At 44.3% G+C, this 27,901-nt stretch overlaps 2 protein-coding genes and 1 long non-coding RNA gene across 23 annotated transcripts in view; 1 reads left to right on the forward strand and 2 right to left on the reverse strand.

Annotated features, from left to right (window-relative positions):
- Positions 1-13,962: 13,962 nt before the first annotated feature.
- RPS26 (ribosomal protein S26) lies at positions 13,963-16,466 on the reverse strand. Its single transcript, XM_081595224.1, has 4 exons — positions 16,440-16,466; positions 15,997-16,174; positions 15,051-15,181; positions 13,963-14,070 (listed from the first exon to the last, which is right to left on the reverse strand). The coding sequence occupies exons 1-4, from the start codon at positions 16,440-16,442 to the stop codon at positions 14,035-14,037; spliced, it is 348 nt and encodes a 115-aa protein (XP_081451350.1). The 5' UTR covers positions 16,443-16,466; the 3' UTR covers positions 13,963-14,034.
- Positions 16,100-27,617, forward strand: LOC145546916 (uncharacterized). The gene is made up of 3 exons (XR_014083394.1): positions 16,100-16,801; positions 26,601-26,724; positions 27,060-27,617. It is a non-coding gene; the product is annotated as an uncharacterized LOC145546916 (long non-coding RNA).
- Positions 17,622-27,901, reverse strand: part of IKZF4 (IKAROS family zinc finger 4) — a 32,811-nt gene continuing 22,531 nt past the window's right edge. For 18 of the 21 annotated variants that reach the window (XM_081595181.1, XM_081595174.1, XM_081595167.1 and 15 more), the window contains 3 exons: positions 26,775-26,924; positions 26,200-26,331; positions 22,308-25,555 (listed from right to left, as the gene is read on the reverse strand). In XM_081595181.1, coding sequence (XP_081451307.1) covers positions 24,795-25,555; positions 26,200-26,331; positions 26,775-26,924 — 1,043 coding nt within the window. In that variant the 3' untranslated portion in view covers positions 22,308-24,794. Of the gene's footprint in view, positions 18,498-21,736; positions 22,005-22,307; positions 25,556-26,199; positions 26,332-26,774; positions 26,925-27,901 lie in introns of those variants that run through there. The other 3 variants (XM_081595171.1, XM_081595170.1, XM_081595172.1) reach the window with 2 other exon arrangements.

A 27,901-nucleotide genomic window follows, 5' to 3' on the forward strand; every position in this document is an offset into this window, starting at 1 on the left:
GTTTGCAACCCCATGGACTATACAGCCCATGGAATTCTCCAGGCCAGAATACTGGAGTAGGTAGCCTTTCCCTTCTCCAGGGGATCTTCCCAACCCAAGGATTGAACCCAGGTCTCCCGCATCACAGGCAGATTCTTTACAAGCTGAGCCACAAGGGAAGCCCTTAACCACTGAACCAACATGGCAGTCCCATTTTTTTTTAATGACAATTTAAAAGGTTAGTAGGAATTCGTCCTTCTTACAGAAGGAGGGTGTGTTGTGTTTATACCGAAATGATCTTCTCTAGATAAAACTGTCCCTAGAGGAGAAAGGGGCAATTTACTTCTTCAGCCCTGATCCTGTGCTCATTAAACAATCCTGTTTTATACTTTGGTCTCCTGAGTTAACCCACTTGCCTGGAGGGACTGACTCACAGAAGCAACTGATGTGGATTCTTCTGTTAGGGATAGGTGTTATTAGAAATACATACACAGATTGGCACCTTCACTTTAGGAGATAGCTGAACAAAGAATAAATCTGGGCCTTTTTATTGTGTTTAATAATTAGAAAAAAAGAGAGGAGTAAGCAGAAAACCATGCCCTTCATACGGAAGGTGAGGTCCGTTTGGACTATGCAGAGTTGGAAGGTAACAGCACCAGGGGCTAGTGGCACCCAGGCCGTGTGCCACACCAATGGAACAGAGGGGCTGGGAGGGAAAGACCTCAGAGGATTTGGGCAGCAGAATTCTAAGCCCCTGTCCTCAGTGGCCACTGTAGATGGATAACATAAGGGTCCTCAGGTTTTCTACGTTCAGCTTTTAATGCTGGCATTTTTGCATCTTATATTTGCACTCTCAATCTCCTTCTTAACATCAGTAGAGGAATTATTCCCATCATGTGGTTGTACGATGCTGCTGCTGCTGCTAAGTCACGTCAGTCTTGTCCGAATCTGTGTGACCCCATAGACGGCAGCCCACCAGGCTCCGCCGTCCCTGGGATTCTCCAGGCAAGAACACTGGAGTGGGTTGCCATTTCATTCTCCAGTGCGTGAAAGTGAAAAGTGAAAGTGAAGTTGCTCAGTCGTGTCCAATTCTTAGCGACCCCATGGACTGCAGCCTACCAGGCTCCTCTGTCCATGGCATTTTCCAGGCAAGAGCACTGGAGTGGGTCACCAGTGCCTTCTCCAGTTGCACGATGATGCTTCCTAAAAGCCAACAGTTTGGTTTCAACAGTGTCACTTTCTTTGCTTTTGGAGCTATTTTGCAATTATACTACTTTTGTGGGGTGGTTTGCTTGATTTTTTACTTTTTCCAAAATATTTTTCAAACTGTGCTCCTGGGAACCCTAGAGGTAGTGCCCTCAAAGAGTTTACAATCGGCCTGGAAAGGGAGACAAACCATCAGTAACCTTACAAGTAGACCAACGCTGGGGCAGGTGCAATGGGAGAACAGAACAGGAGCAGCCACCTCTTTGGAGGTGTCAGAGATGGCTTCTAAGAGTATATGGTCTTGGCTGAGGGTCAAGGATGAGAAGGCATTAACCGGGAGTGCAACCTGAGGGACCACTTACTATGAAGCCTTGGTGACCAAGATAATGTGATATTGGAATAAAGAGAGACAAGTAGATCAATGGAACAGAAAAGAGTCCAGAAATAGTCCTCCAAATACACAGTCAAGTGATTTTTGAGAAAAGTGCAAAGGGAATTCAAGAAAGGGTAGTCTTTTCAACAAATAGTGCCGGAAGACTTCCCTGGTGGCTCAGTGGTAAAGAATCCACCTGCCAGGGGACATGGACGGGTTCGATATTTAGTCCAGGAAGGTCCCACATGCCTCGGGGCAACTAAGCACATGCACCTCAACTGTTGAATCCTGTGAACCCTAGAGCCTACACTCTGCAACAAGAGAAGCCACCACAGTGAGAAGTCTGAGCACCGTGACAAGGAGTAGTCCCCAATCACCCCAACTAGAGAAAGTTCACACACAGCGTGGGAGACCAAGCGCTGCCAAAAAGAAAGAAATCAATTTAACATGGGCTTCCCTGGTAGCTCAGTGGTAAAGAATCTGCCTGCCAATGCAGGAGACACAGGCTCAATCCCTGGTCCAGAAAGATCGCACATGTCTTGGAGCAACTAAGCCCGTCTGCCACAACTATTGAGCCTCGCTCTAGAGCCCAGGAACTGCAATTACTTTGCCCACATTGCCACAACTACTGAAGTCCACACCCTAGAGCTGGTGCTCCACAACAAGAGAAGTCACTGAAATGAGAAGCCTGAGCATCGCAACAAAGACCCATCAAAGCCAAAAATAAATAAATAAAATTATTAACTAAATAAATAAAAGCAAAGTGCTGGAACAACGGAATATCATTAAGCAAAAAAAAAAATTTCAATATTTACCTCACACTGGATGCAAAAATTAATTTAAATGCATCACAAGGACTTCCCTGGTGGTCCAGTGGTTCCACTGGACACAATGGAACTCAGTGCTCCCACTGGACTCAGTGGAACTCAGTGCTCCCACTGTGGGGGGCATGGGTTCAATCCCTGGGCAGGTAACTAACGATCCCGCATCCCACATGCCACAGGGTACAGCCAAAATTTTTTAAATAATTAATTAAATGCACCACAGACCTGATGTAAAACCTACATGTACAAAGCTTCCAGGAGAAAAGCATTGTGACAGAGTAAGGAAAATATCTTAGATTCAATACCAAAAGCAGGATCCATAAAAGAAAACAAAGTTGATTAACAAAACTAATGACCTCTGCTTTTAGAAGACACTGTTCAAACAATGAAAGGGTAAGTGGAAGAAAAATATGCACGTTGTATATTTGATAAATGATTTGCATTCAGAATAAGGGACTTGAAAAACTCAGTAATAAAAAAAACAAGCAATCTGTGGTATAAAATATCAAATTATTACGTTATGCATCAAGAACTAATATAGTGTTGTAGGTCAATTATACTTTAAAAACAAAGAAAAAAAACTCAGAAAAAGATTAGATTTGTGTTACCAGCATGGGGGGTGGGAGGAATTGGAGAAAGGGGGTAAAAAGTTACAAATTTCAAGTTATAAGATAAATAAGTACTAGAAATGTTATATACAATATGTACCTCTATAGTTTTTTTTTTAATTAATTCATTAATATATCTATTTATTTTTGGCTACCCTGGGTCTTCATTGTGGGCTCAGGCTCTTCATTGCTGCCCTAGGGCTTTCTCTAGTTAAGGTACATGGGCTTCTCATTTCTGTGGTTTCTCTTGTTGCCCAGCACAGCTTTTAGGCCTGAGGGCTCAGTAGTTGTGGCTCTCCGGCTTAGTTACTCGGGGGCACATAGGATCTTAGTTCTTGGACCAGAGACGGAATGTTCCTCCCCTTCCTTGGCAGGCCAATTCTTAACTGCTGGACCACCAGGTAAGTCCCATCTAGAGTTTTTAATCAAGTGAACCAATACATTTCCTTTAATACAGAAAAAAAAGTTAAGAGTAAATCCTAAGAGTTCTCATCACAAGGAAAAAACATTTTTTTTTCTTTTATTTTGTATCTATATGAGATGATACATGGTCACTAAACTGACACATGTAAGTCAAATCTTTATGTTGTACACTTTTAACTTATACAATGCTGTATGCCAATTATATTTCAATAAAACTGGGGGAAAAAAAAGCAGCCTAATTTAAAAAACAGGAGAAAAAAAATCGAAAAGACATTTCACTAAGGCAGCTGTATATCTGTGGACTTCCCTGGCAGTCCAGGAATAAGACTCTTAATTTCCACTACAAGCAACACATTTTGATCCCTGGTCAGGGAACTAAGATCCTGAATGCTGTGTGGCAGAGAAAAAGAAAAGATATACATCTGGCAAATAAGCACATGAAAAGATGCTCAACATCATAAGTTATTATGGAAAAACAAAAAAGTCTTTATGGAAAAACAGATTAAAACTACAATGAGACATCATTAAACATCTGTTAGTATTTCTAAAATTAAAAAGACAGCCAAGTGTTGAAGAGAATGTCAAGAAATGGGGACTCTCATATACTGCTGGTAGGAATGTAAAATGATATAATCACTTTTGGAAAACAATTTGGCAGTTTTTTAAAAAGTTAAGTATATACCTACAGTGTGACTCATTCAGTGCTTCCATTCCTAGGTATTCATAAAGAGAAATAAAAACATATGTCCACACAAACTGTACATAAATGTTTGTAACAGCTTTATTTATAATAGCCAAGAATTAGAAACACACACAAATGCCCATCAGCAGGTGAATGGATAAACAAACTGGGATATTTATAAAATGAAATCCTACTCAGGAATAAAAATGAAACAACTACTGATATATGCAATAGTGAAGAATCTCAAAATAATTGAGTGGAAAAAAAAGCCAAGGCAAAGAAGTATCTACTGTAGGATTTCATTGATACAAAATTCTAAAAAATGCAAACCAATATATAGAGACAAAAAGTAGATTAGTGATTGCCTGGGTATGGGACTGGAAGTTACAGGATAGTGAGATTACAAAGGAGGAAGAAACATTTGGGGTGACCTATATGTTCATTATCCTGAGTCTTGTGATGGTTTCATAGGAACATATATGTCAAAATTTTTCAAATAGTACACTTTAAATATCTACAATTTATTGTATATCTGCTGCTGCTGCTAAGTCGCTTCAGTCGTGTCCGACTCTGTGCGACCCCATAGACGGCAGCCCACCAGGCTCCCCCGTCCCTGGGATTCTCCAGGCAAGAACACTGGAGTGGGTTGCCATTTCCTTCTCCAATGCATGAAAGTGAAAAGTGAAAGTGAAGTCACTCAGTCATGGCCGACTCTTCACGACCCCACGGACTGCAGCCTACCAGGCTCCTCTGTCCATGGGATTCTCCAGGCAAGAGTATTGTATATCAATTACCTTCAATAAAGCTTTTTTTTTTTGGCTACACCTCCTGCCTTGCGGGATTTTAGCTCCCAGACCAGGGATTGAACTTGTGGCCCCTGTAGGGGAACCACTGGACTGCCAGGGAAGTTTCCCAATAAGGCTATTTTTAAAATTGAGTTTTTTGGGCTTCCCTGGTGGCTCAGTGGTAAAGAATCCATCCGCCTGCTAATGCCAGGTATACAGGTTCAATCCCTGGTTCCGGGAAGATCCCACATGCCTCAAAACAACTAAGCCCTTGCACAATTATTAAGCCTGTGCTCTAGAGCCTGGAAGCTGCAACAAGAGAAACCATGGCAACGAGGAGCCCCCACATGGCAACTATAAGGTAGCCCCGGATCTCTGAAACTAGAGAAAAGCCTGCGGAGCAATGAAGAACCAGCACAGCCAAAAATACATAAATAAATATATAAAGTTATTTTTTAAAAAGTTGACTCAAAAAATAAATAAATAAAATCTGAGTTTTTAAGACATGCAAAGCTGAAGACTGGGCCAGGAATAATAAGTACCACCATTTGTAATGCTATATTACCTAACAGGTTTTATGCAAAGTCCCTTGCATATATTATTTTATTCTCAAAACAGTCCCATGGAATAGCTACTACTACCATTTTTATTTTTATTTTTTTAAATTTTATTGGAGTATAGTTGCTCTACAATGTTGAGTCAGTTTCTCCTGTGCATACACTCAGTCATTTCCAGCTCTTTTGCAACCCCAAGGACGATAGCCTGCCAGGCTCTCCTGTCCATGGGATTTTCCAAGCAAGAATACTGGAGTGGGTTGCCATGCCCTCCTCCAGAGTTTCTACTGCACAGCAAAGTGAATCAGCTATTCATAAACATATATCCCTCTGTTTTGGATTGCCTTCCCATTTAGGTCACCACAGAGCACTGACTAGGGTTTCTTGTGCTATACAGCTACTACTATTTTTAAATGAATGTATGGAGGTTCAGGGGCTTCCCTGGTGGCTCAGTGTGTAAAGAATCCACCTGCAATGCAGGAGACAAAAGCATTTGTCTGGGTCCCTGTAGACAGGTGAGCTGGGACTCAGTGCCCCACTGCATGTGGGCTTGTGAGCCATAATGTCTGCCAAGACTCATTGTACCAGGACTCATTGTACCGTGGCCCTCATCCTTGTTCATGTGCAGTGAGGTCACCATAAAGAGCCTTGGACTCCAGGTCACCCTTTAGGCATCTCCCAGGTTCAAATGCCCGTGCAGTCATTTCTGATCCCATTTTTTTTCTCCATCTCCTGAAACATTTTCATGGCCCTCTAGACCTCGGGGTTCATTATCAGTAAAAACCCCCAACTTTAACAGTCCCTTCACCATCTGCTCTAAAGAAAACCTGGTTCTCCCGAAAGGACCCTTGACCAGTAATGGAAACTCTCTGCTCCCTGCCCCAACAGCCCCAGTTGCAGGATCTTTTTACATATTTATTTATTCAACTGTGCCAGGTCTCAGTTGTGGCATGAGGGATCGTCGATCTTTGTTGCAGCATGAGAGATTTTTCATTTTGGCACATGGGATCTAGTTATCTGTTGCTGTTGTTGTTTAGTCGCTGTGTCCTCTCCAACTCTTTTGAGACCCCATGGGCTATAACCTGCCAGGCTTCTCTGCCCATGGAATTCTTCAGGCAAGAATACTGGAGTGGGTTACCATTTCCTTCTCCAGGGGATCTTCCCGACCGGGGGATCAAACCCACGTCTCCTGTTTGGCAGGCAGATTCTTTATTGATGAGCCACAATCCAGACCTCCTGCATTGGGAGCATGGAGTTTTAGCTGCTGGACAACCAGGGAAGTCCCAGCTTGCACAATCTTAATTCCCTGACTAGGTTTGATCTCCTTGCAGTCCAATGGACTTTCAAGAGTCTTCTCCAACATCACAGTTCAAAAGCATCATTTCAGAGAGTGGGATGTGGCATTCTAGTGGTTAGGACTCAGCACTTTCACTGCTGAGGGTTCAATGCCTAGTCAGGGACAAAAAAGATCAATATTTTCAATATTTTTTATTTATTGCTGTGCTGCACAGCTTGCAGGATCTTAACTCCCTGACAGGGGAGGGAACCCATTCCCCTGCAGTGAAAGTGCAGAGCCCTAACAGAATCCACCTGCCAATGAAGGAGACACAGACATGAGTTTGATCCCTGGGTCAGACAGATCCCCTGGAGGAGGAAGTGGCAACCCACTCTAGTATTCTTGCCTGGAGAATCCCATGGACAGAGGAGCCTGGAGGGCTACAGTCCATAGGGTCGAAAACAGTCTGACATGACTGAGCAACTGAGCACACTCACACAATGTGTAAAATATATATGTATTTGCTTGTATGCTGCATGCTAACTCACTTTAGTCACACCTGACACTTTGTGATCCTATGGACTGTAGCCTGCCAGGTTCCTCTGTCCATGGGATTCTCCAGGCAAGAATCCTGGAGTGGGTTGCCAGGTCTTCCTTCAGGGGATCTTCCCAATCCAGGGATCAAATCTGTGTCTCTTGCATCTTCTGCTTTGGCAGGCTGGTTCCTTACCACTGGCGCCACCTGGGAAGCCCTGTATTTGCTTGTAGTATATATATTTATTCAGGAAACTAGTTATAAAAACTTATCTCCTGTATAGCTGGGGGGATTTAAGTTATTTTCACCCTGTATGCTTTTGCACTTTTTGAATTCCTTACTTTTTGCATTATAACTAGTTGTGAAGGGGGACCCAGCCACTTCCCCCATACCATACCTTCTGAATTTGCCCTTTTGCTCAAGACTCTGAGTCCCTTAGTCACTCTTATTTTTCCCAATCAGTTCCTTTTTGGCTTTCCTTTTCTCCCAGTTGATCTTGGACTCCTCCATCCACCAATCAGCCATGACTGAAAGAGCACCATGATTTCCATGTTTATATTCTCAAACTAGAGCAAACCAATCATGCATATTCTTCTTTTCTAGAACAATTCTTTAATATTTTTCAAAGTATGGTCTGCAGACCAATTGTATCAGAATTTGGGGGGGATGTTATTAAATTGCAGATTTCCAGACCTAATCCCAGGCACTTTGAATTATGCTATGCATTGTATTTAAATGGTAGGGGTGATTGTACAAGGGAAATTATTTCATTAACCCCTGATTTTTCCATTGGTCAAGTATATTTATTCATCCACCAATGTTGAGCTCCTGCTGTATGTCAGGCAATATAACTGACAATCTAGACGCTGCCCCTGACCTTGTGAGGCACTTCCCAGGGACATTCTTGGAATGGTACCAGTTTTTTGTACCATTTTGGTGATAAAAAGTAGTGATGAACCCTTTTAAAAATTATTTCTTTTTGACTGCGCTGCGTTGTGGTGCACAGGCTCTTTGTTGCTGTGAGTTGCAATGGGTTCTCTTTTTGTGGAGCACAGGCTCTAGGGCTCTCAGCCTCAGTATACAATACTGAGGCATAGTTGCTGGTGGCATGTGGGATCCTATTACCCGGACCACGGATTGAACCCATGTTCCGCATTGGCAGTCGGATTCTTGACCACTGGACCACCAGGGAAGTCCCCGGTGGACCCCAAATTTAAACACTGTGGAGTTTAAAAATTACCTTCTAAGAGTTGTTAGTTTTCCAGGAGGAATACTGATACAATTTTTTTCTTTAATAATAAACATATGACTAAATGGAAACAATAAAGTTTTTGCAACAAAAAATAATAATAAACATGTGAAAAGTGAGTCAATTTAAAGAAAATGACTGCATATGTACAGCAGAAATAGCATGAGGTACAAAAATGTCTGACGTTTGGGCGATACTCATCTGGCCTCCAGAAGTACCTATGGTATAAGAAAAAGAATCAGAGGGACTTCCCTGGTGGTCCAGTGGTTAAGACTCTGTGCTTCCACTGCAGGGGGCACACAGGTATGCTCCCTTGTGGGGGAACTATTAATAAGATACCACATGCTGTGCAGCATGGCCTAAAACCAACCAACCAAAATAATCAGAAGAAGGATAGCTGGGCATGAGGGAAGGTGGGATTGGATGAAGGTGGTCAAAGGCACAAATTTCCAGTTATAAGATAGATAAGTACTAGGGATGTAATGTACATGATAAATATAATTAACATTGCTGTATGTTATATATGAAAGATGTTAAGAGAGTAAATCCTAAGAGTTCTCATCACAAGGAAAGAAATATTTCTTTAATTTTGTATTTAAATGAGACAGTGTTCACTATTGTGGTAGTCATTTCTGATTTATGTTAAGTCAAATCATTATGCTATATACCTTAAACTTATACAGTGCTGTATGTTAATTATATCTCAATAAAACCAGAAGAAAAAAAGGATAGCTAATATTTTTCATGAACTGACTAGATCAGTCAGATCATGTCACTGCTCTGCTCAAAATTCTCCAATAGATTACCATCACACTTTTTGTGTGATATATTTTTGTAATAGCTTTATTGAGCTGTAATTCACATACCACACTAATTCACATCACCCACATAAAATGTGTAACTCAGTAGTTTTTAATAGGTTCACAGAGCTGTGCAACTATCACCGCAATTTCAGAATATTTTCATTACCTCTAAAAGAAATCCCATACCATTTAACAACTGGTCCCCTTTCCCCCACCTTCCTACCCCTGATCTATTTTCTGTCTTTATAGATCTGTTTATACAATCAGCAGTTGATGGACATTTTTTCCTATTTTTTGGCTATCATGCTGTTCTGAACATTCATGTACAAGTCTTTGTGTGGATATGTGTCAGTTTCATGTTCTTTTGGGTACATGGAATGCTGGCTGGGTGATATGGTAACTCCCCGTTTAATTTTTTGAGGAAACTGCCAGATTGTTTTCCAAAGTGGTTACACAATTTTACATTTTTATCAGAAGTGTGTAAAGGTTCCAGTTTCACCACACTATCACCAGCACTTTTTTATTATTATTATTATAGCTGTCCTAGTAGTGTGAAGTGATATCTCACTGTTTACTATCAGACAAGAGTCCAGAGTCTGCCAGGGCCAAAAGGCCCCATGTGATTTGGACCTGTCTTTTATTATATTTTTTAGTATCTACCTGCTGGCTGCGTTGGGTCTTTGTTGCAGCACACAATATCTTCATTATGGCACGTGGACTCCAGAGCACTTGGGCTCAGAAGTTGTAGCTTTCAGGTTCAGTTGCCCCTCGGCACCGCCCATGGGATCTTAGTTCCCAGATCAGAAATTGAACTTGTGTCCCCTGCACTGGAGGGTGGATTCTTAACCACTGGACCACTAGGGAAGTCCTCTGGACCTGTCTTCTCTAACTTTGTGTACCTGTTACAGTTTCAGTTTGCAACTGAAAAACCAAAACAGCTCTAAAACTCAAGATTTTTTGAACTCATGGCAGCAAAACCTGACATGAAATATAGTCTTTCTTTTTTCTACTTAACATGACCATTTTTGTATTTTACTGCAGAAATCCTACTGTTTGGTGCTGTCCCAAATCACTTTGCGTTTCCATGGTGGCTCAGACAATAAAGAATCAGTCTGCTATGCAGGAGACCTGAGTTTGATCCCTGGGTAGGGAAGATCCCTTAAAGGATCCCACTCCAGTATTCTTTCCTGGAGAATGCCATGGACAGAGGAGCCTGGGGGCTACAGTCCATGGGGTTGCAGAGTCGGACACAACTGATCGACTAACACTTTCACATCACTTTGAGAATGTTATCTATTAAATAGTATATGGTCTGTATTACCGTTATAAAATAAACAAGTAATTCCAATGCAAATAAGTTTTCAAGGATTTCAAATAAAAGGATTTTAGACCTGAAGCACTTTCCTCCAGTCCACTGGAATTCAGCCACTGACTGCTTTGCTTTTCGTGACATGCCAGGTGCTGATAAAGGTCCATCTAGTCAAAGCTATGGTTTTCCCAGTAATCATGTATGGATGTGAGAGTTGTACCATAAAGAAAACTGAGCACTGAAGAACTGATGCTTTTAAACTGTGGTGTTGGAGAGGACTCTTGAGTGTCCCTTGGACTGCAAGATCAAACCAGTCCATCCTAAAGGAAATCAGTCCTGAATATTCATTGGAAGGACTGATGTTGAAGCTGAAGTTCTAATACTTTGGCCACCTGATGGGAAGAGCTGACTCATTTGAAAAGACCTTGATGCTGGGAAAGACTGAAGGTGGGAGGAGAAGGGTACGACAGAGGATGAGATGGTTGGACTGCATCACTGACTCAATGGACATGAGTTTGAGCAAACTCTGGGAGTTGGTGATGAACAAGGAAGCCTGGTGCGCTGCAGTCCATGGGGTTGCAAAGAGTCGGACACGACTGAGCGACTGAACTGAGCCGAGGCATACTCCTGCCTTAGGGCATTTGTAGTTGTTATTATCTGCTGGAGAGCTATTTCTCCATTTATGTAAATGGCTTCTCTTTCACTTTTTCTAATTGTTATCTATCAATCTTACAAGGCCATCTTACATAAAACTGTAGCCCTTCCTCAGGCCTAACCACCCTCACACTCCACCCTGACTAAAATGTAATGCTCTGAGACCAGGGTCTTGGTCACCACTTATGTCTTTAGCACTTAGAAATGTTGGCACATAGTAGGTACTCAATATTTCTTGAATAAAAGATCGTTTTGTATCACTTAAGCCACATCAAAATACTGATATAGGAATGACTGTCCTAAAGATTAGAAAATTGAAGACAGAAGTTAGGTAACTCACCCAAGGTTGCATAGTTCCAAGTATGAGAGGTGAGATTTACATTTAGAAGGCAGCTCTCTTAAATCAACTGGACACTTTGTGTATTTATTTAGCTGTGCCAGATCTTAATTCCAACACACAGCATCTTTTTAGTTGCAACTTTCAAACTCTTAGCTGCAGCATGTGGGATCTAGCTCCCTGACCAGGGATTGAACCCAGGCCCCCTGCATTGGGAGCAGTCATAGCCACTGATCAGGAGGCAGTCAGATGCTTGTTTTAATAGAGAACTTGGACTCAGAAACAAAGTACCCATGCATGCTAAGTTATGGAGAGAGAGGCAAACAAAAAAGAAAAGCCAGGAATTGAGGTTGAAGGATGGTCCAGGACCTCAATGAAACCTGGTTACCACAGGGAATTGACCTGAAATCCCATAACCTCACAGGTGGACATTGGACCAATAACTGAAGAGCCCAGAAGCTTCTACCTGGCTTGAATACTCTTCACCAGAAATGTTACAGAGGTGAGGTGGTGAGACTGCAATTCTCCCCCTCCTAATAGTCCATTAAAACAAGCTGGGGGTGAGGGGTAAGAGGCAAGGGCTCAAAGATCTTTATCATCTTTTTGGTGACTAACTACTAAAATTATCAGCCCACAACAGCTTAAGAACAGGCCACTGATCTTGCAGTGCAAATATCTGAAAATGACCTGTGGGCCACTTCTGATAACTTAAGTGGCTTTCTTTTCTAGGATAAATTATGGCTATCTATATAGGACTTAACTTTACCACAGGTGGCACATTAGATATCCTTGTTGTCCATTAGACACAACTTCCCAACTGGTGGTAGATTGGGAGGTGGGGTGGGACTATTTTAGGTTCTGAAGCATGTGGAGTCCTTTTGAGTTTTTTCTGGCAGTCAAAAGTCAGATTATCTTCTAGTAGATAGACAGCTACAGCAATTCCTAGCCTTCAGGCTCTTGAATCCCTGGAGGATAGGATTATACCTTGCACATTAATCCATTTTTAAACCCATGGGAGAGCCAAGGATAGGCTGTGCTTACCTATAAACATCTCAAAAGTTATCTCACAGCAGTTACATGGTCCAGATTTACTACTTGAATCTGGTTTTACTAAGCAAACTGGGATTTGGGACCACCAGGTTTACCATTTGTTTTCACCATGAATGGGACTTCCTTCTACCTTCTATCCAATGTTTTATCCTTGGTGTTAAAAGGGGTCATTAGTGTAGAGGAATGAAGGAGCAGAGGTATTGGGAGGGGTCTCCCGAAAGGATGGAAACCCACACCTACAGTGTTCTAACAAATCCAGGACTTGCCACAGCTGTTTCAGCACATGCATGAATATGTGGAACATAAGCAAGACAGGATCAACAACTTCCAGCTGGGTTTCTTTGATTAAAGGTTCTCCCATTAAGACCACCATTATGCTCCGAAACACTCCATCCCTTCTTTGCTGTCATATCCTTTGAATATAGACATTTGAGAAAATGTGTTTCCCAGAACAATGTGCACTTTAATCAAAACTTCCAAGCTACTAGTTTAAGGAAAAAAATCATATAACCTAACCAGCAAAGTGCTTAGCAAACAACTTACATATTAATTTTTCAAATATATGTGTACATTTGATCCTTGAACAAAGCACTGGTTAGGGGCACCATCTCTTCAAAAATCCTTATATAATTAATTTTTAGAGTTAGCCTTTTGTATCTGTCTGTACTTTCACACTTAAGGATTCAACCAACTGTGGATTACGTACTATGTATTTACTGAAAACAAAATCACCCCTGCCCCCTGCAGTTAAACCCATGTTGTAAAGGGTCAACTGTGTATTCCTAGCTGGGAACCCTTATTTCTGAATTCTGGAACAAATGTAGCCACAGACTACAGCCTTTTCCCAGACTTTTTGCACAAACTCCCCTCTTATGGGACTTCCACAAATTTCTATGAACACCTGGCATTCAGGGCATTGTCATCCCATAGAGCAATGTACCACAGAAAGATGAAGGCTGGATGATCTGCTTAGCAGATCAAGATAGGCAGGTAAACTTGACAAGGTTAAGGACATGAATACAGATCCCCTTATGCTATTCAAGTTGTGGACTTTAATTTATTAAAGTCTTCATGTTGCCACAAGAGGAATGCACACCTTAGTCTAAGTCACTTCCTGATGCACTCCTCACTCTGCTAGTTTCCTCCCCATTTTTAAGACACCAACTTAAGCCATTTGCCAGGCTGAATTAATCAAACACAGATGCCCTAATTCCTCGCCCCCACCCCTAAGCTATGCAAACTGGGGAGACCAAAGACAGAAATAAGATGTACACAATTCCCACTCCATCTGGCAACATATATTCAACTTGCTACATAAAGTATAATTTCCATTTTATTGTCTTTTCAGAGAAACCAATATTTCTTCAGTCTTTAAGGACTTGGATCCTTACATGGGCTTTGGTGGAGGACGAGGAGCAGCACCCTAAAAGACAAAGTGAAAGAATTAAAAAATCACCAATGGAAGCGTCCCCTCTCAAAGAACCTGACCACTACCTTCCCGTCACTAACAGTGTATTATTTGGTCCATAAAGGCATGGAGAGATGTGGAAGATTACACTACTCATCTGAAACAGACTAACTTGAAGGCAAATGTTTCAGGTGTGGGTCTTACCAGACTTAGTTGACCCCACCCATAGGCAGAGATCTTAATTTAATATTCCTTGTCCTCATTTATCTTTCCTCTATTATCCCTACAAAAAAGATCTTCACAACCCAGATACTAAATCCCAGATCTGGTTTTGCTCAATAAAACTAGATTCAAGTAGTAAATCCGGACCATGTAACTGCTGTGAGATGTCTCTTGAGATGTTTATAGGTAGGCACAGCCTATCCTTGGCTCTCCCCAAGGGTTTAAAAATGGATTAATGTGCAAAGTACAATCCTATCTCCAAGGATTCAAGAGCCTGAAGGCTAAGAATTGGTGTAGCTGTCTATCTACTAGAAGATAATCTCTGACTTTGGACTGCCAGAAAAAACTCACAAAAGTACTTTCTACATGCTTTTGAACTGTGGTGTTGGAGAAGTCTCTTGAGAGCCCCTTGGACTGCAAGGAGATCCAGCCAGTCCATCCTAAAGGAAATCAGTCCTGAATATTCATTGCAAGGACTGATGGTGAAGCTGAAACTCCAATACTTTGGCCACCTGATGCGAAGAACTGACTCAATGGAAAAGACCCTGATGCTGGGAAAGATTGAGGGCGGGAGGAGGGGGCAACAGAGGATGATGGTTGGATGGCATCACTGACTCAATGGACATGAGTTTGAGTCAACTCTGGGAGTTGGTGATGGACAGGGAGGCCTGGCATGCTGCAGTCCATGGGGTTGCAAAGAGTCAGACACAACTGAGCAACTAAACTAAACTGAACTACCCCTCTGGTTTCCATACCTCTTTTAAGGTACTCACCGCAGGTCTAAATCGGGGTGGAGGTGTTCGGTCCTTCCGGGCTTCCCGAGAGCGATTCCTGACTACCTTGCTGTGAATGGCACAACTCACGCAGTAATGTAGTTTCACATACAGCTTGGGAAGCACATAGGCTAAGAAACAAAAATAATTAGAGCTGTGATACTAGATACAGTACCCACCTTGCCCTGTTCTTCCTTGCTCCTTCTAACCCTCAAAAATAAACTCACTTAGAAGTCAGGCATACCTACAAGATTTCACTCCCAAAGCCAACCGTTCAGTTTATACCTAAACACACGTACACAGTTCACAAATGAATGTTCCCCTACCAACCCATCCTATTACCAGTGGGACTAAATCCACACCACATATGCAATAGGATGGAATGCAGCTCCTTCAGTAATTTCGCCAGCCCTAATGCCTACTTCTGGCCCCTTTCCCAATTACTTATGAAATTTAACAAGTCTTAAGAAAAGGAAATGATAAAACGACACCATATCGCTCTAAAAATCACCCTTGTCGGCCCATCTAGACTCCTTCTTCCACTCTTAAAAAACTCCTTTCCACAACAAGCTGCCCAACTCAAACGTTTGGCAACAATTCAAAAAGGTTTTTACATTTACCACGTTTACAGCCAGCGCTCCCCAAGTTTTGATACAGGATAAACACTGAAAGTACTTCTGGAATCTCATCCCCTACAGAGGCAGTCACAAAATAAGACTCAAAGACTGTGCAAGACCACAAAAAAAACCCTCTCTGTCCAGATAGGGCTCAAAACGGCACACAACGCAGCAAAAACACCATTCTCTTCTACCGACAACAACCGTTAACAGTGCAAGAAAAGTGCTAGGGATGCTCCAAAGAACAGAGCCCACGGATGGCGGGTGGCGGAAGGAAGTGGTTTTAGATATCAGGATACTCGCACATTTCGCGCTGCGGACTCACTCACCGTCGAAAACACTCGCTTCAGAAATGTCCCTGACGGCTGCGGCCTCTACGATGTTCCGAATAACGAACTTCTTAATGGCCTTATCCTTGGGCACGCATCGGGCACAGTTGGTGCAGCGAATAGGCTGCACGTGGCCGCGGCCCTTTTTGGCACGACCGTTGTTCCTTCTTTTCTTGGTCTGCATCAGGATGAAAGTCCCATAAGAAGAAGGAGCAACTTACCCGGCCTTAGCCCCCTTCCGGCCACATTCCTTGCCGGCCACCCCCAAGAAAGCGCCACTCAGATCTCCAGTCCCTCCGCAAATCCCCCCAAGCCGGGAAGAAACATACTCTCTTTCCATTCTTCCACCGCGGTCCAGGCTTTCAACCCTCCCCGCAATCTCAGAATCGGCTCCTCTCAGTCTCCACCCGGCCCCGTACTATTCCCCACACATTTGCACTCACCATCTTGGAAGCGCGGAGGCAAGAGAGGATCCGGCTACGAATCCGTCTCTCTTATATAGACTGAGATCCCTCCGCTCACGGCCCCTAGCTGTCTCCAGGCCACACGCCAAAACAGGAATGCACTTTACTCAAATTTTCTTTATTGTTCAGTGTTCCCGCTTAAATCTAGGGTAGGAAGGTGCTCTTCGAGTTTATTTTCCGTTGCACAAAGTGACTATGGGACTATTTAATCAACTGGCGGAAGAAAATTAGAGTTATATGCTTCCCAGCAACCCTTGCGACGCCCTGCTCCGGACGTAATTCTGGCTACTATAACTCTCCGTTTTTGCGATGCTAGGCGCGGAAGTTGCCCCACGCAGAAGGCAAGTTACAATCCCTATTAAGAGGCCGGAGGGGAAGAGATGCATGGTGGGAGTTGTAGTGTGAGGTTGGCAGGCCATGGGCCCCCAGCACTTAGACCGAAGTCTGCACCACGCCACTGGGAGACGCTGTTTCTCTGACATTCCAGTTGGTGCAAGAATGAGAAACCCAAGGCGGAGCGTGGTGGGAGGGGAATAAAACATTTTAATTCCTCCTTCCAATACATCATCCACTCAAGGGACATGAGTCTGAACAAACTCTGGGAGATAGTGAAGGACAGGGAAGCCTGGCGTGCTGCAGCACATGGGGTCGCAAAGAGTCGGACATAACTGAGCGATTGAACAACCACGTTCCAATGAATATGGAGGAAGCCCCTGCCCAGTGAGGAGCCCTGGACAAGTGCGTTGGTGCTAGGGCTGTTTCTCATTCACTTTTTTTTTTAAATTTCTGGATCCTGCTAGCACAATGCTAGGCGCTGTAGTAAGCATTGTGTAAATATTAACTCATTTAAACCTCAACAAGCCTATAACCTATAAAGTAGGTTATATTACTATCCTTAATTTACAGATTGAAGAACCGTGTAGAGAGGTTGAAATTGAGGTTGGCCGAAGTCACATCGTGCTAATAAGAGGTGTTCTGGCTTCACTATACTATGCTGCCTCTTACCTAACAAACAAATGGATGGGAGATAGCCTGGACTAGTGACTTAAGACGATTTGACTCAGAATCCTAGTAGAAATATATTTTACATTGGTACTCAGTACATGTACAAATACACATACACACACAAAAGTGAAACACAAACTTCATGAAGCCATGCCCTTACAACATAAGGTACGCAGTTATGTTTTATTTTCTTTTAATAAGTGTTGATCAATCCACACCAAGGTGATTGCACCACTCTCTGATGACTCTGACCCCCTACTGAAAAATACTTTATTTTTTCCAAGTTCTTGAGCAAGAGTGGCTATACATGGGTAGCTACCCACACAGTTCAGTTCACTTCAGTCTCTCAGTCATGTCTGACTCTTTGCCACCCCATTCTATTGTTTTCCTCTATTTCTTTGCATTGATCACTGAGGAAGGCTTTCTTATCTCTCCTTGCTATTCTTTGGAACTCTGCATTCAAATGGATATATCTTTCCTTTTCTCCTTTGCTTTTCGTGTCTCTTCTTTTCACAGCTATTTGTAAGTCCTCCTCAGGCAGCCATTTTGCCTTTTTGCATTTATTCTTGGGATACAATGTCGCGAACCTCTGTCCATAGTTCTTCAGGCACTCTATTAGATCTAATCCCTTAAATCTATTTATCACTTCCACTGTATAACTGTAAGGGATTTGATTTAGGTCATACCTGAATGGTCTAGCGGTTTTCCCTACTTTCTTCAATTTCAGTCTGAATTTGGCAATAAGGAGTTCATGATCTGAGCCATAATCAGCTCTTGTTTTTGCTGACTGTATAGAGCTTCTCCATCTTTGGCTGCAAAGAATATAATCAATCTGATTTTGGTACTGACCATCTTGTGATGTCCATGTGCAGAGTCTTCTCTTGTGTTGTTGGAAGAGGGTGTTTGCTATGGCCAGTGCATTTTCTTGGCAAAACTCTATTAGCCTCTGCCCTGCTTCATTCTGTACTCCAAGGCCAAATTTGCCTGTTACTCCAGGTATTTCTTGACTTCCTACTTTTGCATTCCAGTCCCCTATAATGAAAAAGAAATCTTTTTGGGTGTTCGTTCTAGAAGGTCTTGTAGGTCTGACAAAACGTGGTCCACTGGAGAAGGGAATGGCAAACCACTTCAGTATTCTTGCCTTGAGAACCCCATGAACTATATCAAAAGACAAAAAGATAGGACACTGAAAGATGAACTCCCCAGGTTGGTAGGTGCCCAATATGCTACTGGAGATGAGTGGAGAAATAACTCCAGAAGGAATGAAGAGATGGAGCCAAAGCAAAAACAACACCCAGTTGTGGATGTGACTGTCAGTTCAGTTCAGTCGCTCAGTCATGTCCGACTCTTTGCGACCTCATGAATCGCAGCACGCCAGGCCTCCCTGTCCATCACCAACTCCCGGAGTTTACCCAAACCCATGTCCACCGAGTGGGTGATGCCATCCAACCATCTCATCCTCTGTCGCCCTCTTCTCCTCCTGCCCTCAATCCTTCCAAGCATTAGGGTCTTTTCCAATGAGTCAACTCTTCCCACGAGGTGGACAAAGTATTGGAGTTTCAGTTTCAACATCAGTTCTTCCAATGAACAACCAGGACTGATTTCCTTTAGGATGGACTGGTTGGATCTTCTTGCAGTCCAAGGGACTCTCAAGAGTCTTCTCCGACACCACAGTTCAAAAGCATAAATTCTTCGACACTCAGCTTTCTTCACCGTCCAACTCTCACATCCATACGTGACCACTGGAAAAACCATAGCCTTGACTAGACGGACCTTTGTTGGCAGAGTAATGTCTCTGCTTTTCAATATGCTATCTAGGTTGGTCATAACCTTCCTTCCAAGGAGTAAGCGTCTTTTAATTTCATGGCTGCAATCACTATCAGCAGTGATTTTGGAGCCCAAAAAAATAAAGTCTGACACTGTTTCCACTGTTTCCCCATCTACTTCCCATGAAGTGATGGGACCAGATGCCATGATCATAGTTTTCTGAATGTTGAGCTTTAAGCCAACTTTTTCACTCTCCTCTTTCACTTTCATCAAGAGGCTCTTTAGTTCTTCTTCACTTTCTGCCATAAGGGTGGTGTCATCTGCATATCTGAGGTTATTGGTATTTCTCCCAGCAATCTTGATTCCAGCTTGTGCTTCTTCCAGCCCAGCGTTTCTCATGATGTACTCTGCATAGAAGTTAAATAAGCAGGGTGACAATATACAGCTTTGACATACTCCTTTTCCAATTTGGAACCAGTCTGTTGTTCCATGTCCAGTTTGAACTGTTGCTTCCTGACCTGCATACAGGTTTCTCAAGAGACAGGTCAGATGGTCTGGTATTCCCATCTCTTTCAGAATTTTCCACAGTTTATTGTGATCCACACAGTCAAAGGCTTTGGCGTAGTCAATAAAGCAGAAGTAGATGTTTTTCTGGAACTCTCTTGCTTTTTCGATGATCCAGCGGATGTTGGCAATTTGATCTCTGGTTCCTCTGCCTTTTCTAAAACTAGCTTGAACATCTGGAAGTTCACGGTTCACGTATTGCTGAAGCCTGGCTGTGACTGGTGATGGAAGTAAAGTCCGATGCTGTAAATAGCAATATTGCATAGGAAACTGGAATGTTAGGTCCATGAATCAAGGCAAATTGGAAGTGGTCAAACAGGAGATGGCAAGATTGAACATTGACACTTTAGGAATCAGTGAACTAAAATGAACTGGAATGGGTGAATTTAACTCAGATGACCATTATATCTACTCCTGTGGGCAAGAATCCCTTAGAAGAAATGGAGTAGCCATCATAGTCAACAGAAGTCCAAAATGCAGTACTTGGATGCAATCTCAAAAATGACAAAATGATCTCTGTTCATTTCCAAGGCAAACCATTCAGTATTACAGTAATCCAATTCTATGCCCCGACCAGTAATGCCGAAGAAGCTGAAGTTGAATGGTTCTTTGAAGAACTACAAGATCTTCTAGAACTAACCACACAGTTGTCTCCAAAATTGAAGAAACTTTGGTGTCAATGTGACCTCTCAGGATTCAGATCCAAGATAGTACAGATGGAGACAGACCCTTCATTTGTGAGTCATTCAGGAGTCTAAACACACCAGATTCACTTGTCCATCTAACAACCCATCATGGTTTCTGCTAATTTGTAACCCATGTAATTGGAGTTAAAATTTATTTCCCAACTTTTGTTTTGGCTTCAAAACAACTGTTTGTGGTCTTTTTCTAGTTTCAATTTGCTAGTTTCAATGGGATATAGAAAATGACAGACTCTAGATGGAAGTGTCTCCAGTTTTCACTTCAACGTAGTCTCATGGAAAACACAAAGCAGATAATATTGTATGGAATGGTAATGAGGTAGATAGGACAGAAAAAACTTCAGTGATGGGGACAGAAAATAGTTAATATTTAAGAACAAAGTTAATGTTCCTATGTTGGTTTTTCTTTGGATTTTCATAGCCTGAGAGTTTTACCAGCTGGATTTCTGGGCATTAAGGGAAAAACACAGACTTTGGAATAAGACACTATATCCTTGGGTTCAAATACGGGTTCTGTCACTTACTGATAAGTCTTAGACAAATTATTTATTCTCTCTTGGGTTTTAATTCTTCACTAGTAATGAATTATTTTATAGGTTGTCTCTACCTATTCATTTCCCTAAGTTAAATGAATACTTGGCACAGTGCTTAGCATTTATGGAATGCTCAAGAACTGGTAGACTTACTATCATCATATCATTATCATACATAACTATGCATGTTATGTGTCTTGTATCTCCCTTGGTGTATGGTATGTCTTACATGTAGTAGGTACTCAACAAATGAATCTCTGCTTTGTATGCATAGGCAGGTTGGGCTTTCTCTCCTATCCTGAAGGCACTCCTGGTGGGAAAATCTCCTCCACTTCCCATTCTAGTTTGAAAATTCTTCTGTTCTGTAGTAACATCTTGAGCATTCTTGTTTGGTTTCCTCTCAGTCTTAAGACTTGTTCATCTTCAAAAACGTTTGAAAGTTAAAGTGAACGCTCAGTTGTGTCTGACTCTTTGCGACCCCATGGACTATACAGTCCATGGAATTCTCCAGGCCAGAAAACTGGAGTGTGTAGCCTTTCCCTTCTCCAGGGGATCTTCCCAACCCAGGTCTCCCACATTGCAGGCAGATTCTTTACCAGCTGAGCCTCAAAACATTTAGTAGTTGGTATAATATGCTGCAAGAAGGTCCCCCTCCCTCCTAGCAGAAAAGGAAGGCAAAGGAAGTCTTCAAAAACAACCAGGGGTGTTAAATTACTCATGTTTATTTATAACAGACCTTCAGCCAGTACAGTACAAAACTTACAGTAGTATATCTCCGTTACACAAATATTTACTTACAATATATTACATATACAAAATGCTTTGCAATAAGTCTCAAAAGCTAGTTTAACTCCTCTTGAGAAAGGAGAAAAACTCTTTAAAAAAAAAAAAGGAGGGAGGGGGCCCCAGAGGAAGAGGAGGAGGTGAAGGGGTAAGATCCAAGGAGACACCAAGCATAGGCTACAAATGAAACCCTGGGAGAGAGAGAAGAGAGGTGGTATTGCACTTACTTCTGTGTTTTATTTTTTCTTTTTGTTCTCATAACTTCTGATTAAAAATATATATATTATATATATATATTATGTACACAAGGAAAGAAGCTGCCAGAAGTATTACAAAATCGCATCCGCAGCTTGGACACTGACACGAAAAAACAAAGGTCTGGAAAAGTGTCTATTTAGAAATTTTTTTGTGTGGTGTTGATTTTAAATATCAGTATAAAAGGAAAACACCTCTTTTCTCCATGTGGGTTTCAATGTGTGTTTTTTCTTTTTCTTTACTTTTTTTTTTTTATGCAAAAGGAGCTGGGAGAGAGCATGAGGATGTTTGAGGTTCCAGAGTTGGAAGGCTCTGGAAAGTAGGATTTTGTACCTAAGACCCTGGTTAAAGTGCAGTGATGGTCTGGAGAGAGACAGAGTGCCCTTCTCTCCCCTCCTTAGCACCTGGTCTTGCCCTTCCAGTCTCTGCTCTCATGGGCTCAGAGTATGGCCTCAGAGCATAGTCCTTCATGTTCCAGGAGGTTACAGGTGCCAAAACAGTTGGGGAGGGGATGGGGCACCCCAAGGCTTCGATACCCCAGAATGGACTAGTCCTTATGAGGTGTCACCAAATACACAGCAGACACAGAAGAGGTGGTGAGGGCAAGTCTAATAGGAAGGGGCTCGATAACCAGGAGAGTTGAGGGGAACCCCAGATATGAATCTCAGCTCTGCTGCCATTCTGAAACAAGGAGCCGGTTCCCTGGGGGTGCTCTCAAGAAGACTCTCCCCTTCTCCAGAGACCACTCTCCTACCAAGTGGCTCCCCGATCCCCTGCCCTTGGCAGCATCTGTTTATTGCTACATTGTCAAGGAGAAACAATCAACCCACAGTGTCCCTCCCTGACAATCTGGTTCTCTTGGGGAGACCACATAGTGGGGGAGAAGAGGAGAAGTTTTTAGGGTCTCCCTTCCCATAGTAGGATAAGGTAGACTCTCTTAGAGCCCTTAAGAGCCCCAATCCCAGGGTCTGTTCCTTAGCCAACCCTTTACCATCCCCCTGAATTATCCCTGATAGGGAGTGAGAAAAGTAGGAGGCAAAAGAGCCAATAAGGAAAGGACATGTGGAAAGAAAAATGGAAGGGAAGAGAAAAGGGGAGAGAGAGAGAGAGAGAAGGACCAAGTGTTACAACTTGTGAGGTGTTCCGTTTGGTTTTTACTTTTTAATCTTTAAATATAGAAAAACAGGCTTTGGTTTGAATCTCAAGGAAGCAGAGAATGGGATGGCTGTGGCCTTGGGCAGGGAACTCTTGTCGAAAGAGACCTCCACTTGGCGGTGGAGCTATCTCCTCCTGCCCCTGTCTCACTATCTAGGTTACCCAAATAGCCAGGAGTCTCTGCAGTAGCCAGGAGAGTGCCCCCTCCTGCCCTACATCTGGGAGCTGAGTGTAGAGGGGGTAGTAAAGGATGACTCTCCCAGTTCAGTTGTGCCCATCCCATTCTTGCTGGCACAAGAGTAGAATGGGGAGAGGGGCGTATGCCCTTGCTCATCCTGGGGATAATTTTTGGTTATACTGAAAGTTAGGAGAGAGAAAAGAGACATCCTTTTCTCCCTGCCACTGATTCTAAGAACAGGGCCCAGGAGTCCAGGGATGAGAGGGTGAATCCTGCTAGCGGGGAGAAGGCAGCATGACTGGGGGGCTGAGGATACCCCCTTGTTATCAGGCAGCAACCCACCAGTTTCTCATAGGACAGGGACCGTAGGAGCCCTTGAGAGCCCAAGTAGGTCACTAGAATGAGGAAGTTTGAGAGGTGGGAGAGAAAGAGAGGAATTTTGACCCATTCCCTTCCCTGGTTCCCAGTTAGGCACCTGTGGCTCCACACGTGTCAGAGACAGAGGATTGCTGACCTAGCCTTAGCCCCTGAGAATATAAATTTGGGGCATTCCAAGGAGAGAAAAACCACCACTGAGTAGACGGGCAGTTTGAAGAGAATACAGCAGTGTTGGGGGTTGTTCGAGGAGAGAAGAGAGATATCACATTGGAGAGGCAGATCCCAAATGTGGGCTTTGGGGAACTCCAGTTCCTAGTGGGATGTCAAGAGGACCCTCAGTCCCAGGGTGCCTGGGGAGAATTTCTTCAGCCTCTCCTACTTCCAAATGAGGGATTTCTTCATTTGATCAGGAGTCGTGCAAGCTGCCTAAGGTGAGAGGGCACAAGAGGTATGGAGTACCAGGTTGAAGGGTCCCAGAGAGGAGAGGTAATGCCACAGAGCTAAGGTAGGTATAGAGAGAGTGATCAGCATCAAAACGGAAGAATCAGATATGGTAAAAGATGAGGACCTAAATCAGGAAGCCCAAGGCCTCTTAGCACTAAGAGGAGCTTCCTACTCCTGGGGCTGTTGGAGAAAGCTCAAAGAGAAAAATTAGACCTAAAGTGGAAGGGGACTGTGGGCAGGAAGGTGGGGGTATGGTAAGTGATATAAGTTAAAAAAAAAAGAAGCAAAAGAAAACTCAACAAATTATATTAATAAATAACTCAGTGAGCATGGTGGGATGAGAGGAGAAGAGAAAAAGGAGAAAGATAAGCAAAAGACCTGTTTCATCACAATGCTTAGATCAGTCAGGGGGGAGGAGGAGCACAGGTGAGGACGGGTCAGGGTCAAGGGTGAAGTCAGGTAGCCAGTGGGGGGGCTACACAACCCAACTCCTAGGGACATGGTGGGGACAGGGCTAGCCTCCTGCAGGCAGGGCAGTGGAGTGGTGGACTGAGGTGGGGGCAGGAGGTCGCTAGCCCACCTTGTGCTCCCCCCGGACAATGTGGGAAGAGAACTCGTACCGGTCCTGGCTGTGGTAACCACAGATGTTGCACTCGAAAGGGTCTCGGAAGCCATGGCAGCCCATGTGGATAGTGAACATGACATGGTCCAGGAAGAGGATGCGGCAGTGCTCGCACTTGAAGGCCTTCACCGGCTCACCGCTCTCACCCACCACCCGAAGCACTTCCTTGGAGGGGCCTGGGGTGCCCCGCAGTAACCCCTCCTGTGGCTTGGGGTCCTCTTTGGCGTAGGCAGGACTGGGCCGGCCCACCACAATGGCGGGAGGAGGCTGGGGTGGGGGGCCCTGAGGGAGTGACACCACCCCCCCAACTCGATCTTCGTGGTTGCTCTCTGTATCTGTGGAGTCCTGGCAGCCATTGCTGGGGGAGGCCCCAGGGTCAGTCAGGGGGCCTCGGGCCCGGTAGAGGAGGGGACCTCCATCAGCTAGATCCTCGGGCCCCTCACCTGCTTCCCGGGACCCCGGAAGCTCCAGTCGACCAGAGAGGGGCTGCATCTGAGTGTAGACAGAGCTGATGACGGGCGTGAGTTCTGAGATGCAGTTGGTGGGTGGGAGGCGGAGGGGACGCAGATGTTCGGCCCCCACGAAGGCCAGAGAACCTCCGAAGCCAGGCTCCAGGCCATGGTGTGCCACCAGCTCCACATCCTTCTCGTAACCGCCCGAGTTCACATCGTAGGGGAGGTCTGAGAGGCTGAAGCGCATCTGCTTCTCACCTGCAGAGAGAAGGGTCTCAGGAGGGCTGACTCTGGATAAGGAGTCCAAGCTCCCCTAGGATTTCTTCTTTGTTTTCTTTCCCTGGGGATGGGTATAACATTATTCACCACCCTTCATTTACCTCCCACAAGGTCAGGTCCTCTGTGGGGCTGCTCCCCAACCCTGGGCTATAATCTTAGAGAAGGACTTGGTCCCAGCCCACTGGTCTTGAAAACTTACTTCCTTCATTGCGCTCCATAAAGAGAGCTAATGGCCAGGGACCCCCATACACACCTTTTCTCTCTGACTCAAAGGACCCTTCTCTCAGCCCCCATAATCTGACTCAAAGGTCCCTTCTCTCAGCCTCCATAAACAGAAGTCCTTACCATTTTCAAAAACTGGAAAAGCCTGACCCCCAACCCTCTCCTCTTACAACCATCCTGAGAGCCCTCAACTCTGACCCCTCTTCCCCCTCATGAGGGATGTTCTCCCTCTTCACTCCCCTCCCATTCTGGGGATACATTCTGAACACTAAGAGACCACCAGGCTGCTCTCTTCCACTCCAAGCAAATCTCCAGACCCAATTGGTCTAACAGCTACCAGTGCTCAGATTTAGACAAGTGGTGGCTTCCAGCTGATGTCTCCTCTCCAAGTGGACTCTTACCTACAAATTTCTGGGGGGTGGAACGCTTGCGTTTGGTGAGGCTGTTGGCCAAACGGTCAATGAAAGTTGGCCTCTCAGAGGATGAGTGCAGCATGGAGTCTGGCACCATCTCCAGGTCCCGTATCTCATCACCTGGTGGGAGGGAGCAGGGGTGGGGTGGGGTGGGCGCGACAGGCAGGAGTAGCTGAGCAGGGGAAGCAGGGGCCCAGCTGCCTTTGCCTGGAGAAAACCAGCAGGTCGGTAGCTGAGGAAAGTCATATCGGACGCCTGGGAAATGGCACTCTGCTTACTGCACCCCATCTAGAGCTCACTACAGCACATTTCCGGTGATGTGGGGACAATTATATGCATCTGACCCTTGACTGCACACCTCCTTGTATGCTCTCTCTCTCTCCCATTAGACTGGCAGCATAGATGAAATCCTCCCTATCTCTGGATCTCCCTACAGCACCCACCACGGGGCTCTGCACCAACTCGGGTGCTCGGCACATTTATCTGTTCCAGAGATCCCATCGCTTTGTGAGGGTAGGTGCTGGGGTCGCCCCTGTCCTGCACTCCCTGTCCTGCGGCCTCACCTGATTGGCCAGCCAGAGCTTGGGCTTCAGTGCTGAGACTCTGCAGGTAGTTATGGCACCGCTCCTTGTGCTCCTCCAGGGTGCTCTGCTGTTTGTAGCTCCGGCCGCAGTAGTTGCACTTGTAGGGCTTGCCCACCGTGGGGGAGGAGACTGCAGAGAAGAGGGAAGAGAGGGCATCAGAGTCACTGGTCACTGGTGCTGCAGAATCATCCAGGAGCAGGTATGCATGGAAGTGAGGAGGAAGGCACGTGGCTCAGTTGAGTTCTCTGGCTAATCTTTCCCCAGCTTCAGTGGCCAGCGTGGACAGACGGTGGAACCTTGAAGAAGAGAGACAACGCACTGGGATGGGAGGAGAGAGGGCACGTGGCTTCGGACTGTTGGTGGGCCTCAAGATGGCCACGTTGCTGTTCAAAGGAAGGAAGGACCCGGGGACTTTGCAGAGGATCATCCCTGGCAGGCAGGCTGGCCCCACCCCAGGATCTCAGAGTCTGGGGCCCAGACTGTGGTTTAACCTTTCCATGTGGCAGGCGGGTGTAAGGGCTGTTTATCAGACAAGGGGATTTTTTTGCTTACGAATTATCTGCTTCAGTTTGGGGGAAACTGGTGGGCTGGGGTGACAGAAATGAGAGCCCTCAGCTCTGCCAGGGTTGGGAGGGGCATGTTCACTGACCTTTACTTGTACTTTTACCTCCATCCCCGGCCTGGTTTTAACTGCTCAGTTTTCTTTTTCACTACACTGAGATATACCAAGAGAGCCCCAGAAAAACCATCACTGATAGAGAAATTCTGAGAAGAGAAAAATAAATAAAATAACCAGAGGAAAGTAAAGGGAGAAAACACCAATTTTTGGGGGTCTTTTTTTTTAAACAAAGAAGAGGTTATAAAGATTTTGTTTCCAGTGACGAAAAAAAGGTTGGGAAAACTGAGATCAACATTTCCTTTGAAAACAACTTGAGAGAGGATATTTGTAAAAGTATGTTGTCACTACTGAGCAGGGAGACAAGAGAAGGTATCTTCAGGAGGCTGGTAATTACTACCGGCCACTGCCCCTACTCACACACACCTAATCTAGACTAAGTCACCTACTGCCTTTTTGCTCTTGCTCTGTAAACCCGAGCGGTAGGGGG

This window comes from Giraffa tippelskirchi, chromosome 4 (genome assembly GCF_054371585.1).
Source record: "Giraffa tippelskirchi isolate mGirTip1 chromosome 4, T2T-mGirTip1v1.2.pri, whole genome shotgun sequence".
Taxonomy (NCBI): Eukaryota; Metazoa; Chordata; class Mammalia; order Artiodactyla; family Giraffidae; genus Giraffa; species Giraffa tippelskirchi.